General features: G+C 48.0%; 2 protein-coding genes across 3 annotated transcripts in view; one reads left to right on the top strand and one right to left on the bottom strand.

Moving 5' to 3' along the window:
• The window catches only part of LOC140421519 (uncharacterized), a 331613-nt gene that overhangs the window by 145688 nt on the left and 172951 nt on the right, over positions 1 to 12974 (bottom strand). The gene's annotated exons all lie outside the window — the stretch shown is intronic.
• The window catches only part of LOC140419111 (uncharacterized), a 69366-nt gene that overhangs the window by 3741 nt on the left and 52651 nt on the right, over positions 1 to 12974 (top strand). The window contains exon 2 of the mRNA XM_072502873.1: positions 9197 to 10746. Coding sequence (XP_072358974.1) covers positions 9815 to 10746 — 932 coding nt within the window. The 5' untranslated portion in view covers positions 9197 to 9814. The remainder of the gene's footprint in view (positions 1 to 9196; positions 10747 to 12974) is intronic.

Below are 12974 nucleotides of genomic sequence, written 5' to 3'. Positions count from 1 at the left end.
GTATGACTTCTTGACTACCTTCTCCACTTGCGATGCCATCCTCTTAATTGTTCTGCCATTTGCTGTATCTTTCCCTACTGTATTAGACCTTCCAGAATGCGTTACCTCACATTTGACTGGATTAAACTCCATCTGCCATCTCTCTGCCCAAGTCTCTGACCGATTTATATCCTGCTGCATCCTCAGACGGTCCACATCACTATCCGCAATTCCACTAACCTTTGTGTTGTCTGCAAACTTACCAATCAAACCAGTTACATTTTCCTCCAAATCACTTATATATACTACAAACAGCACAGGTCACAGCAGTGATCCCCATGAAACACCACTAGTCACAGCCTTCCACTGCTACCCTCAGTCTTCTATGACCGAGCCAATTCTGTAACTATCTTACCAGTTCAGCTCTGATCCTGTGTGACTTCACCTTCTGTACCAGTCTGCCAAGGGGCTTACTACCTTCATCAATCATCTTCGTCACTCCCTCGAAAAACTCTTATCAAGTTAATGAGACACTACCTCCTCTTCACAAAACCATGCCGCCTATCACTAATAAGTCCACATGCTTCGAAATGGTAGCAAATCCTGTCTCGAAGAATCCTCTCCAATAATTTCCCTACCACTGACGTAAAGTTCACCGGCTTGTAATTTTCTGGATTATCCTGCATTTTCCTTTTAATTTTCTGGGTTATCCTTAGGCTTGGATGGTTTTCATTGGAGCTGAGAAGGGGGCCCGTGTGTGTGTGTGTGTGTTTGGGTCACTAACTTGATCGAGTTTTTCGAGGAGGTCACTAAGATGATTGATGCAGGTAGGGCAGTAGATGTTGTCTATATGGACTTCAGTAAGGCCTTTGACAAGGTCCCTCATGGTAGACTAGTACAAAAGGTGAAGTCACACGGGATCAGGGGTGAACTGGCAAGGTGGATACAGAACTGGCTAGGCCATAGAAGGCAGAGGGTAGCAATGGAGGGATGCTTTTCTAATTGGAGGGCTGTGACCAGTGGTGTTCCACAGGGATCAGTGCTGGGACCTTTGCTCTTTGTAGTATATATAAATGATTTGGAGGAAAATGTAACTGGTCTGATTAGTAAGTTTGCAGACGACACAAAGGTTGGTGGAATTGCGGATAGCGATGAGGACTGTCTGAGGATACAGCAGGATTTAGATTGTCTGGAGACTTGGGCGGAGAGATGGCAGATGGAGTTTAACCTGGACAAATGTGAGGTAATGCATTTTGGAAGGGCTAATGCAGGTAGGGAATATACAGTGAATGGTAGAACCCTCAGGAGTATTGAAAGTCAAAGAGATCTAGGAGTACAGGTCCACAGATCACTGAAAGGGGCTACACAGGTGGAGAAGGTAGTCAAGAAGGCATACGGCATGCTTGCCTTCATTGGCCGGGGCATTGAGTATAAGAATTGGCAAGTCATGTTGCAGCTGTATAGAACCTTAGTTAGGCCACACTTGGAGTATAGTGTTCAATTCTGGTCGCCACACTACCAGAAGGATGTGGAGGCTTTAGAGAGGGTGCAGAAGAGATTTACCAGAATGTTGCCTGGTATGGAGGGCATAAGCTATGAGGAGCGATTGAATAAACTCGGTTTGTTCTCACTGGAACGAAGGAGGTTGAGGGGCGACCTGATAGAGGTATACAAAATTATGAGGGGCATAGACAGAGTGGATAGTCAGAGGCTTTTCCCCAGGGTAGAGGGGTCAATTACTAGGGGGCATAGGTTTAAGGTGAGAGGGGCAAAGTTTAGAGTAGATGTACGAGGCAAGTTTTTTACGCAGAGGGTAGTGGGTGCCTGGAACTCACTACCGGAGGAGGTAGTGGAGGCAGGGACGATAGGGACATTTAAGGGGCATCTTGACAAATATATGAATAGGATGGGAATAGAAGGATACGGACCCAGGAAGTGTAGAAGATTGTAGTTTAGTCGGGCAGTATGGTCGGCACGGGCTTGGAGGGCCGAAGGGCCTGTTCCTGTGCTGTACATTTCTTTGTTCTTTGTTCTTTGGGGGGGGGGGGGAGCTGATTGAGGTGTACAAGATTATTAGGGGCTTGGACAGGATGGATAGGGAGCAGCTGTTCCCCTCAGTTAAGATCAGTCATGAGGGACACAAGTTCAAGATGAGGGGAGAAGGTTTAGGGGGGTTTTGAGGAAATACCTTGTTACCCAGAGGGTGGTGACGGTTTGGAACCCACTGCCTGGGAGGGTGGTAGAAGCGGGTTGCCTCACATCCTTTAAACACTTGGCACGTCATAACATTCAAGGCTATGGGCCAAGAGCCAGCAAATGGGATTAGGTAGGTAGGTCAGGTGCTTTTCACGTGTCGGTGGCCATTCAGACTCAATGGGCCGAAGGGTGGGAGTGGTGCGCAAGGGCCTTCTGGGAGGTGAGTATTTACTTTAAAAACACTTACCTTTGCAGGAGTAACCCTTTGGATTTCGGCAGGAGCGGTGCGCAAGGGCCTTCTGGGAGGTGAGTATTTACTTTAAAATCACTTACCTGGTCCCATTTCTGTTCTTTTCTGGGTTTTTTAAAATATAAGGCGGGAACCGGAAGTTCGACCCGCGGACTTCTGGGAAGGACACCACCCCCCCCCCCCCACCCCCCCCCCCCCCCCCCCCCCCCCAACCCCCCACCACCACCACCAATAAATTCTGGTGGAGAGGAAACCCGAGACACTACACGTGTAGTGTCTCCCACCCATCCTCCTCCTCTAACCTAATAATAAGACCCATTGGTGTGAGGTAAGTGCCATATTATATTAGTCTATATTTTTTAATTTATTTTTTATTTATTTATTAACCAGATCTTGGTTAGAAGTTAGAGGGATGGCAGGGAAGGGAGTGCAATGTTCCTCCTGCAGGATGTTTGAGGTGAGGGATGCCGTTAGTGTCCCTGCTGATTTTACCTGCAGGAAGTGCAGCCATCTCCAGCTCCTCCAAGACCGAGTTAGGGAACTGGAGCTGGAGTTGGATGAACTTCGGATCATTCGGGAGGCAGAGGGGGTCATAGATAGCAGCTTCAGGGAATTAGTTACACCAAAGATTGGAGATATATGGGTAACTGTAAGAGGGACTGGGAAGAAGCATTCAGTGCAGGGATCCCCTGCGGTCGTTCCCCTGAGTAACAAGTATACCGCTTTGGATACTTGTGGTGGGGGGGGGGGGACTTAACAGGGGTAAGCCATGGGGTACGGGCCTCTGGCACGGAGTCTGTCCCTGTTGCTCAGAAGGGAAGGGGGGTGAGGAGCAGAGCATTAGTAATTAGGGACTCGATAGTCAGGGGCACAGATAGGAGATTTTGTGGGAGCGAGAGAGACTCACGTTTGGTATGTTGCCTCCCAAGTGCAAGGGTACGTGATGTCTCGGATCGTGTTTACCGGGTCCTTAGGGGGAGGGGGAGCAGCCCCAAGTCATGGTCCACATTGGCACTAACGACATAGGGAGGAAAGGGGACAAGGATGTCAGGCAGGCTTTCAGGGAGCTAGGATGGAAGCTCAGAACTAGAACAAACAGAGTTGTTATCTCTGGGTTGTTGCCCGTGACACGCGATAATGAGATGAGGAATAGGGAGAGAGAGCAATTAAACACGTGGCTACAGGGATGGTGCAGGCGGGAGGGATTCAGATTTCTGGGTAACTGGGGCTCTTTCTGGGGAAGGTGGGACCTCTACAGACAGGATGGTCTACATCTGAACCTGAGGGGCACAAATATCCTGGGGGGGAGATTTGTTAGTGCTCTTTGGGGGGGTTTAAACTAATGCAGCAGGGGCATGGGAACCTGGATTGTAGCTTTAGGGTACGAGAGATTGAGAGTATAGAGGTCAGGAGCACAGATTTGACTTTGCAGGAAGGGGCCAGTGTTCAGGTAGGTGGTTAGAAGTGTGTCTACTTCAATTCCAGGAGTATACGAAATAAGGTAGGGGAACTGGCAGCATGGGTTGGTACCTGGGACTTCGATGTTGTGGCCATTTCGGAGACATGGAGCAGGGACAGGAATGGTTGTTGCAGGTTCCAGGGTTTAGGTGTTTTAGTAAGCTCAGAGAAAGAGGCAAAAGAGGGGGAGGTGTGGCGCTGCTAGTCAAAAACAGTATTACGGTGGCGGAGAGGCAGCTAGGTGGGGACTCTTCTTCCGAGGTAGTATGGGCTGTGGTTAGAAACAGGAAAGGAGAGGTCACCCTGTTGGGAGTTTTCTATAGGCCTCCAAATAGTTCTAGGGATGTAGAGGAAAGGATGGCGAAGATGATTCTGGATAAGAGCGAAAGTAAGGGTAGTTATTATGGGAGACTTTAACTTTCCAAATATTGACTGGAAAAGATATAGTTTGAGTACATTAGATGGGTCGTTTTTTGTACAATGTGTGCAGGAGGGTTTCCTGACACACTATGTTGACAGGCCAACAGGAGGAGAGGCCACGTTGGATTTGGTTTTGGATAATGAACCAGGCCAGGTGTTAGATTTGGAGGTAGGTGAGCACTTTGGGGACAGTGACCACAATTCGGTGACGTTTACGTTAGTGATGGAAAGGGATAAGTATACCCCGCAGGGCAAGAGTTATAGCTGGGGGAAGGGCAATTATGATACCATTAGACATGACTTGGGGGTGGGGGGGGGTGGGGGGGTGGGGGGGGGGGGGGATAGGTTGGAGAAGTAGGCTGCAAGCGTTGGGCACACTGGATATGTGGAGCTTGTTCAAGGAACAGCTACTGCGAGTTCTTGATAAGTACGTACCGGTCAGGCAGGGAGGAAGGCGTCGAGTGAGGGAACCGTGGTTTACCAAAGAAGTGGAATCTCTTGTTAAGAGGAAGAAGGAGGCCTATGTGAAGATGAGGTGTGAAGTTTCAGTTGGGGTGCTTGATAGTTACAAGGTAGAGAGGAAGGATCTAAAGAGAGAGCTAAGACGGGCAAGGAGGGGACATGAGAAGTATTTGGCAGGTAGGATCAAGGAAAACCCAAAAGCTTTCGATAGGTATGTGAGGAATAAAAGAATGACTAGGGTATGAGTAGGGCCAGTCAAGGACAGGGATGGGAAGTTGTGTGTGGAGTCTGAAGAGATAGGCGAGATACTAAATGAATATTTTTCGTCAGTATTCACTCAGAAAAAAGTTAATGTTGTGGAGGAGAATGCTGAGACCCAGGCTATTAGAATAGATGGCATTGAATACGTAGGGAAGAGGTGTTGGCAATTCTGGACAGGCTGAAAATAGATAAGTCCGCGGGGCCTGATGGGATTTATCCTAGGATTCTCTGGGAAGCCAGGGAAGAGATTGCTGGGCCTTTGGCTTTGATTTTTATGTCATCATTGGCTACAGGAATAATGCCAGAGGACTGGAGGATAGCAAATGTGGTCCCTTTGTTCAAGAAGGGGGTTGGAGACAACCCCGGCAACTATAGACCGGTGAGCCTCACGTCTGTAGTGGGTAAAGTCTTGGAGGGGATTATAAGAGACAAGATTTATAATCATCTAGATAGGAATAATATGATTAGGGATAGTCAGCATGGCTTTGTGAAGGGTAGGTCATGCCTCACAAACCTTATCGAGTTCTTTGAGAAGGTGACTGAACAGGTAGATGAGGGTAGAGCAGTTGATGTGGTGTATATGGATTTCAGTAAAGCGTTTGATAAGGTTCCCCACGGTAGGCTATTGCAGAAAATACGGATGCTGGGGATTGAGGGTGATTTAGAGATGTGGATCAGAAATTGGCTAGCTGAAAGAAGACAGAGGGTGGTGGTTGATGGGAAATGTTCAGAATGGAGTTCAGTTACAAGTGGCGTACCACAAGGATCTGTTCTGGGCCGTTGCTGTTTGTCATTTTTATCAATGACCGAGAGGAGGGCGCAGAAGGGTGGGTGAGTAAATTTGCAGACGACACTAAAGTCGGTGGTGTTGTCGACAGTGCGGAAGGATGTAGCAGGTTACAGAGGGACATAGATAAGCTGCAGAGCTGGGCTGAGAGGTGGCAAATGGAGTTTAATGTAGAGAAGTGTGATGTGATTCTCTTTGGAAGGAATAACAGGAATGCGGAATATTTGGCTAATGGTAAAGTTCTTGGAAGTGTGGATGAGCAGAGGGATCTAGGTGTCCATGTACATAGATCCTTGAAAGTTGCCACCCAGGTTGATAGGGTTGTGAAGAAGGCCTATGGAGTGTTGGCCTTTATTGGTTGAGGGATTAAGTTCCGGAGTCAGGAGGTCATGTTGCAGCTGTACAAAACTCTGGTACGGCCGCATTTGGAGTATTGCGTACAGTTCTGGTCACCGCATTATAGGAAGGACGTGGAGGCTTTGGAGCGGGTGCAGAGGAGATTTACCAGGATGTTGCCTGGTATGGAGGGAAAATCTTATGAGGAAAGGCTGATGGACTTGAGGTTGTTTTCGTCAGAGAGAAGAAGGTTAAGAGGAGACTTAATAGAGGCATACAAAATGAGCAGGGGGTTAGATAGGGTGGACAGTGAGAGCCTTCGCCCGCGGATGGAAATGGCTGGCACGAGGGGACATAGCCTTAAACTGAGGGGTAATCTATATAGGTCAGAGGTCGGTTCTTTACACAAAGAGTGGTGAGGCCGTGGAATGCCCTGCCTGCAACAGTAGTGAACTCGCCAACATTGAGGGCATTTAAAAGTTTATTGGATAAGCATATGGATGATAATCTCATAGTGTAGGTTAGATGGCTTTTGTTTTTTGACTTCCCATGTCGGTGCAACATCGTGGGCCAAAGGGCCTGTACTGCGCTGTATCGTTCTATGTTCTATGTTCACTGTTGCTGTTGATACAAAGTTTGGTGGCATCGCCGACAGACTAGATAATGACATAAAATTGCAAGAAGATATTGACAGACTCGGTGAATAGGCAAATTTGTGGCAAATGAAATTCAAAGTAAACAAGTGTGAGGTTATACATTTTGGACCAAAAAAGAATAGAAAAGAGTACTTTCTAAATGGAAAGAGGTTCGGTCCAGTGGATGTCCAAGCTGCAAACCATTCCTCCAGATCCTTGCCCTTCATGGATTTAATGAAGGCCAAGGCAATCATTGGATTATTGAAAGACTTGACGGAGTTGTTGGATACTATTTTTTGGGTTGCAGGATAAAGCCTGACGGAATTCACTCTCCACAGTCTTGAGCTGCATTTGAACTTCATCGAAGTCTCGAAACTTTGTTTGTGTTGCTGCCGAAAAGTCCTGAATCCTCACTCCCTCCTGGGGCCAGGTGCCATCTCACCGTACCCGTCTCCAGGACCTTCTTTCACGTTGTGGAAGCGAATGATTACAGGCCTGGGATGAAAACTATCCCTCAGCCTCAGAGACAGGACACGATGCACCCTTTCTAATTTGAAACGCCCAGGCTTCAAATCCAGTTGCGAAAACGTGGCAGTCGGTCCTTAAAGAACCTCACAAGAGCCTTACCCTCCACACTAAATGGACAGAAAATAACAATTTATGGGCGGCATGGTAGCATAGTGGTTAGCACAGTTGCTTCACAGTACCAGGGTCCCGGGTTTGATTCCCAGCTGGGGTCACTGTCTGTGCGGAGTCTGCACGTTCTCCCCGTGTGTGCGTGGGTTTCCTCCGGGTGCTCCGGTTTCCTCCCACAGTCCAAAGATGTGCAGGTTAGGTGGATTGGCCACGATAAATTGCCCTTAGTGTCCAAATAAAAGGTTAGGTGGGGTTACTGGGTTCCGGGGATGGGGTGGAGGTATGGGCTTGGTTGGGGTGCTGCTTCCAAGGCACAGACTCGATGGGCCGAGTGGCCTCCTTCTGCACTGTAAATTCTATGATGACCATCTGACAGACCAATGACTCGGATGTTCTTTCTGTGACCCTCGGTTCTCCAAATCCTCCGGGACCTCCGCCAGCCACTCGGCTGGTTTTCAAAGGATTGAATTCTTGTCTCCGTCGAGGAGGCATCTTGCTGAATGGTCAGGATTCTCTCCTCCGGATCATCGAGCCTCTCATGGCGTTTTGCAGCTGGTGCTCACAGATATTGAGTCAGCACACTCAGCCTCTGGTCAGTAACACTGATAATGTCGGCAGTCATCATTTTCACCGCCTCCCAGAGCCCCAGAGAGCGCGGGGTCGAGACACCTCCTGAGGGTCAGGCCGCCATGTTGAAAAGGCGGCTCCATTTCCACTGAATCCACCTACGCTGTTTTATCGACGCATTTCTTGACACTTTTTGGCATAATCCTACCAAACTGAACCCTGGTGTCTTCCAGGGACACGAACACAATATTAATTCAAGGATTAGGTAGATGGGTGCCGGGCAATCAGGTAAGTGACAGATTGTAGGTGAGTGGTGCCAGAACATGCGGAAAAACAGCTACTCCAGCTCCCATATCACAAACCCGACATCCCCCCCCCCCCCCCCCCCCCCCCACAGACTTCTGATTGATGAGGGTTATGTGGAACTGGCAGGTAAATGGAGAGAAAGCTGAGATGAGGAGGGATTTCTTTACTCGAGGATGTGGTGAAGCTTTGGAATTCTGTACCCCAGAGGATTTACAGTGCAGAAGGGGGCCATTCGGCCCATTGACTCTGCACCACCCTTGGAAAGAGCACCCTACTTAAGCCCACACCTCCACCTATCCCCGTAACCCAATAACCCCATCTAACCTTTTTGGACACTAAGGGCAATTTATCATGGCCAATCCACCTGACCTGCACATCTTTGGACCATGGGAGCAAACCGGAGCACCCGGAGGAAACCCATGCAGACACAGAGAGAACATGCAGACTCCGCACAGACAGTGACCCAAGCCGGGAATCTAACCTGCGACCCTGGAGCTGTGAAGCTACAGTGCTAACCACTGTGATATGGGGGATAGTGTGGGAAAACAGTGCTGAAGTTGGTCAGCCAATGATCCCATTGAATGGTTCAGGCTCGATGGGCCGAATGGCCGATTGCAGCTCATATTTGTTGTGATCTCCTGGATAGGAAGTTGTGATCTCCTGGATAGGAAGCTGTGAGCTGAGCTTGGATCTGTCAATCAGCCTGAATTTGCACAATCAGGAGAATTAGGAGGGTCAATATTGGATACAGCAGAGTGAGGATGGAGGGAGAGTGTATAGGATGGAGATTTACAGCTTTCGGGGAATAAGAGAGAGGAAAAAATGTTCCATAGAAACGAGAATTGTTGTTCTACGTTTCTGTCCTGTACTGACAGTGATGAATTTTGTAAATTGTTTTTACAGGATATTCCATGAGGAGGAATTACAGACAGAAATCTCAAACATTACGTCTCGATCCGACAGTCACTCGATTCCCTGGAACCTGAATATCATCGGCCTTTGAATCTAGAAGGAGAAATGTTTGCCCGAACTGTCAACTAAAGATTTCAAACATCAGTGTCACTGGAAAAGCACCGAGACCCACACAACACACACCCGAGTGAGAGAGTTCATAGACTCCCAGAATTTACAGCGCAGAAGGAGACCGTTTGGCCCATCAAGTCTGCACCATCCCTTGGAAAGATCACCCTGCCTAAGCCCACACCTCCATCCTATCACCGTAACCCAATAACCCCATCCAACCTTTTTCAACACAAAGGGCAATTTAGCATGGCCAATCCACCTAACCCGCACATCTTTGGACTGTGGGAGGAAACCGGAGCACCCGGAGCAAACCCATGCAGACACGGGGAGAACGTGCAGACTCCACACAGACAGTTCCAGTGAACTGTCTGAGGAAACCAGTTACACAGCCTGAATAAACATAACATTCACAGCAGGGAGAGACCATACACGTGTTGTGTCTGTGGAAAAGGCTTCAATTGATCATCCAACCTGGAGAGACACGAGGCAACCCAAATCATGGGGAATCCGTGGAAATGTGGGGACTGTGGGAAGGGATTCCAAGTCCCATCTCAGCTGGAGATTCATCGACGCAGTCACACTGGGGAGAGGCCATTCACCTGCTCTCAGTGTGGGAAGGGATTCATTGATTCATCCACCCTGCGAAAACATAGGCGAGTTCACACTGGGGAGAGGCCGTTCACCTGCTCTCAGTGTGGGAAGGGATTCAGTCAATTATCTAACCTTCAGGCACACCAGCGAGTTCACACTGGGGAGAGGCCATTCACCTGTTCTCAGTGTGGGCAAAGATTCACTCACTTATCCCACCTGCGCACTCACCAGCGAGTTCACATTGGAGAGAGGCCATTCATCTGCTCTCAGTGTGGGAAAGGATTTACTGAGTTATCCGCCCTGCAGAGACACCAACGAATTCACACTGGGGAGAGGCCATTCACCTGCTCCCAGTGTGGGAAGGGATTCATTGATTCATCCACCCTGCGGATCCATCAGCGAATTCACACTGGGGACAGGCCATTCACTTGTCCCCAGTGTGGGAAGGGATTCCGTGATTCATCCACCCTGCAGAAACATCAGCAATTTCACACTGGGGAGAGGCCATTCACCTGCTCTCAGTGTGGGAAGGGATTCACTCAGTCATCCGGCTTGCAGTCACACCAGCGAATTCACACTGGGGAGAGGCCATTCACCTGCTCTCAGTGTGGGAAGGGATTCACTCAGTTATCCACCCTGCAGAAACACCAGAGAGTTCACACTGGGGAGAGACCGTTCACCTGCTCTCAGTGTGGGAAGGGATTTACTCAGTTATCCAACCTGCATTCACACCAGCGAGTTCACACTGGGGAGAGGCCATTCACCTGCTCTCAGTGTGGGAAGGGACTCACTCGGTTATCTCACTTGCGGACACACCAGCGAGTTCACGCTGGGGAGAGGCCCTTCACTTCTCAATGTGCGATGGGATTGCATACTTCATCGCACCAGCTGTGACGCCAACAATCTCACAATTGAGTACAGTGGTTGGATTCTGCTGTTACTGTTTCTGCTCTACACCCAGGACTGCATTTTGTTCATTCTGACAGGTAGTCAATGGGGATAGTCGGAGGGTTTCTTTCTGCTGGACTGACCGGTCTCACCACTTTGCCTCCAGTGGTCTGATGCTCTTTGAGCCTTGTTGCTAATACCTGGCTCCAAATTGCACAAGAATCACAGAGTGAAAGGATGTTGGGAAGTGTGAAGATATTTAGTTGCTATTTCTGTTTGGAACCCCCAAAGCATGCCACGTTGCCATGGAGATGGGCCCTGGTGGTTACATGATTCTTTTTAATTTATCTGGGCGTTCCTCACAGAAGAAAACTATCAGGGTGTGAGGGGTATGTTGTCGGAGGTGGTCTGGGAAACTGATTGGTACAGGGAATACCTAATATTTAAGGAATTATTACATATTTATCAGGGGTCAGTTTGCTCAGTTGGTTGGACGACTCTTTGTGATGCAGAACAAAGCCAACAGTGAGGATTCAACTCCTGTACAGGCTGAGTTTATTCATGAAGGCCCCGCCTTCTCAACCAGGCCCCTCGCCTGAGGTGTGCTGACCCTCAGGTTAAATCACCACCAGTCAGCTCTCTCTCTGTCAAAGGTCCTATGGTCCTCTGGGATTTTTGTGACTTTTAATTTGCATATATACAACAAATATAGATTCTTTTAAGGAACAAAAATCCAACCGGAAAAGTGATGTAACCGTGGCGAACAAGAAAAGTTAAAGATCCCATGAGCTCCATTAGAATTCAGCAAAGGGGGACCAAGAAACTGATGAGAGCAAACTGGTGAGAAACTTAAAAAACGACTGGAAAAGCTTCTGCAGGAATGTGAAAAGGAAAAGATTCGCAAAGACCAATGTGGGTCCATTCCAGGCAGAGACAGAAGAGTTTAGAATTGGGAGTAAGGAAATGGCAGAGAAACTAAACGACGTGTGTCTGTCTTCACAGAGGAAGATACAGAAATTGTCCCCAAAACACCAGAGAACCAAGGGACTGGCAGAGATTAGAATTGGTGAAAAAGTAGTACTGGAGAAATTAATGGGACTGAAAGTGAATAAATCCCCAAAAGCTGATGATCTACATCCCAGAGTGTTGAACGAGGTGGCTGTAGAGATCTCTATTCCTCATTCTAAACTCTCCTGACTCTATCTGGAATGGACAAACCTTTGTCTGAGCCAAACATTTCCTTATTACGTAGCCACAGAAACTTTTATAGTCCATTTTTATGTATTTTGCGAGTTCACATTCTATTCTATTCTCCCTTTTTTACCTCGGTGTCTTGGTCGAAGAACGGAAGTAAATCCTCGGGAATGAATCATCACTTTGGACAGGTTCTGAGATAATTAAGTTTCGACTTCTAGGACAGAGTTACTAAAATCGTGGAGTGTGATTTTAGATTGTGCAAAAGGGCAAAGTTCTAGTTTATAGTTTACTGTGTAGGTTTCCGAGTTAAAGTAGCTTCTAGTTTGTTTGTTGCATTAAAAGTCAGGAAACTTGAAGTCCCGTCATGTGATCCTTTAATTTGTGGACTGGGAATTTGATTGTTTCCAAGAAGTTGCTGACCTTTATGGGGGTCCTAATCCACAAGTTTTGTCTTCCTATTTGACCCTCGGGCACCTTTCTGTCTCTATTGCTCGTGTCAATGACAGCCAGTTGATGGAGCTGAGGGCTGAATTTAGCTGAGAATAACGGGGCTTGTTCCCCAGTTGGGAAACTGCCATGGGCGTCGCTAATAGAGACAGGAAGGTGCTGGGGGACTGACTGGGAACTGCACCTCCAACCAATCAGGGGTGAGGGTGACCGGGGCTGATGGTGATGTGACCCCCAGGGTTCAGTGCCCCTGTGTCCAAAGCGGGGAGTCATGGGAACAGGGTACAGAGGAGCCGAAGGGAAACCATTTGGGACCAGAACATTGTGAACATCCTGTTACTCTGGTTGTCTTTGATCCTCAAGTAATTTTCTGTTAGTTTTTTTAACCATGTTCTGTTTCGTCAATAAACTTTTAACAGGAAAATATTTGAATTTGTTGGACTTTTCCTGATTAAATTTGTTCACTTTCGGGAAAGTGGGTGAGAGGGTTTGACAGGCTCTTTAACAGAAAGTGAGTCCCTCTAAGGTAATTGGC

This window comes from Scyliorhinus torazame, chromosome 5, assembly GCF_047496885.1.
Source record: "Scyliorhinus torazame isolate Kashiwa2021f chromosome 5, sScyTor2.1, whole genome shotgun sequence".
In the NCBI taxonomy this organism is placed as follows: domain Eukaryota; kingdom Metazoa; phylum Chordata; class Chondrichthyes; order Carcharhiniformes; family Scyliorhinidae; genus Scyliorhinus; species Scyliorhinus torazame.
This window is presented reverse-complemented; position numbering and strand designations above follow the sequence as displayed.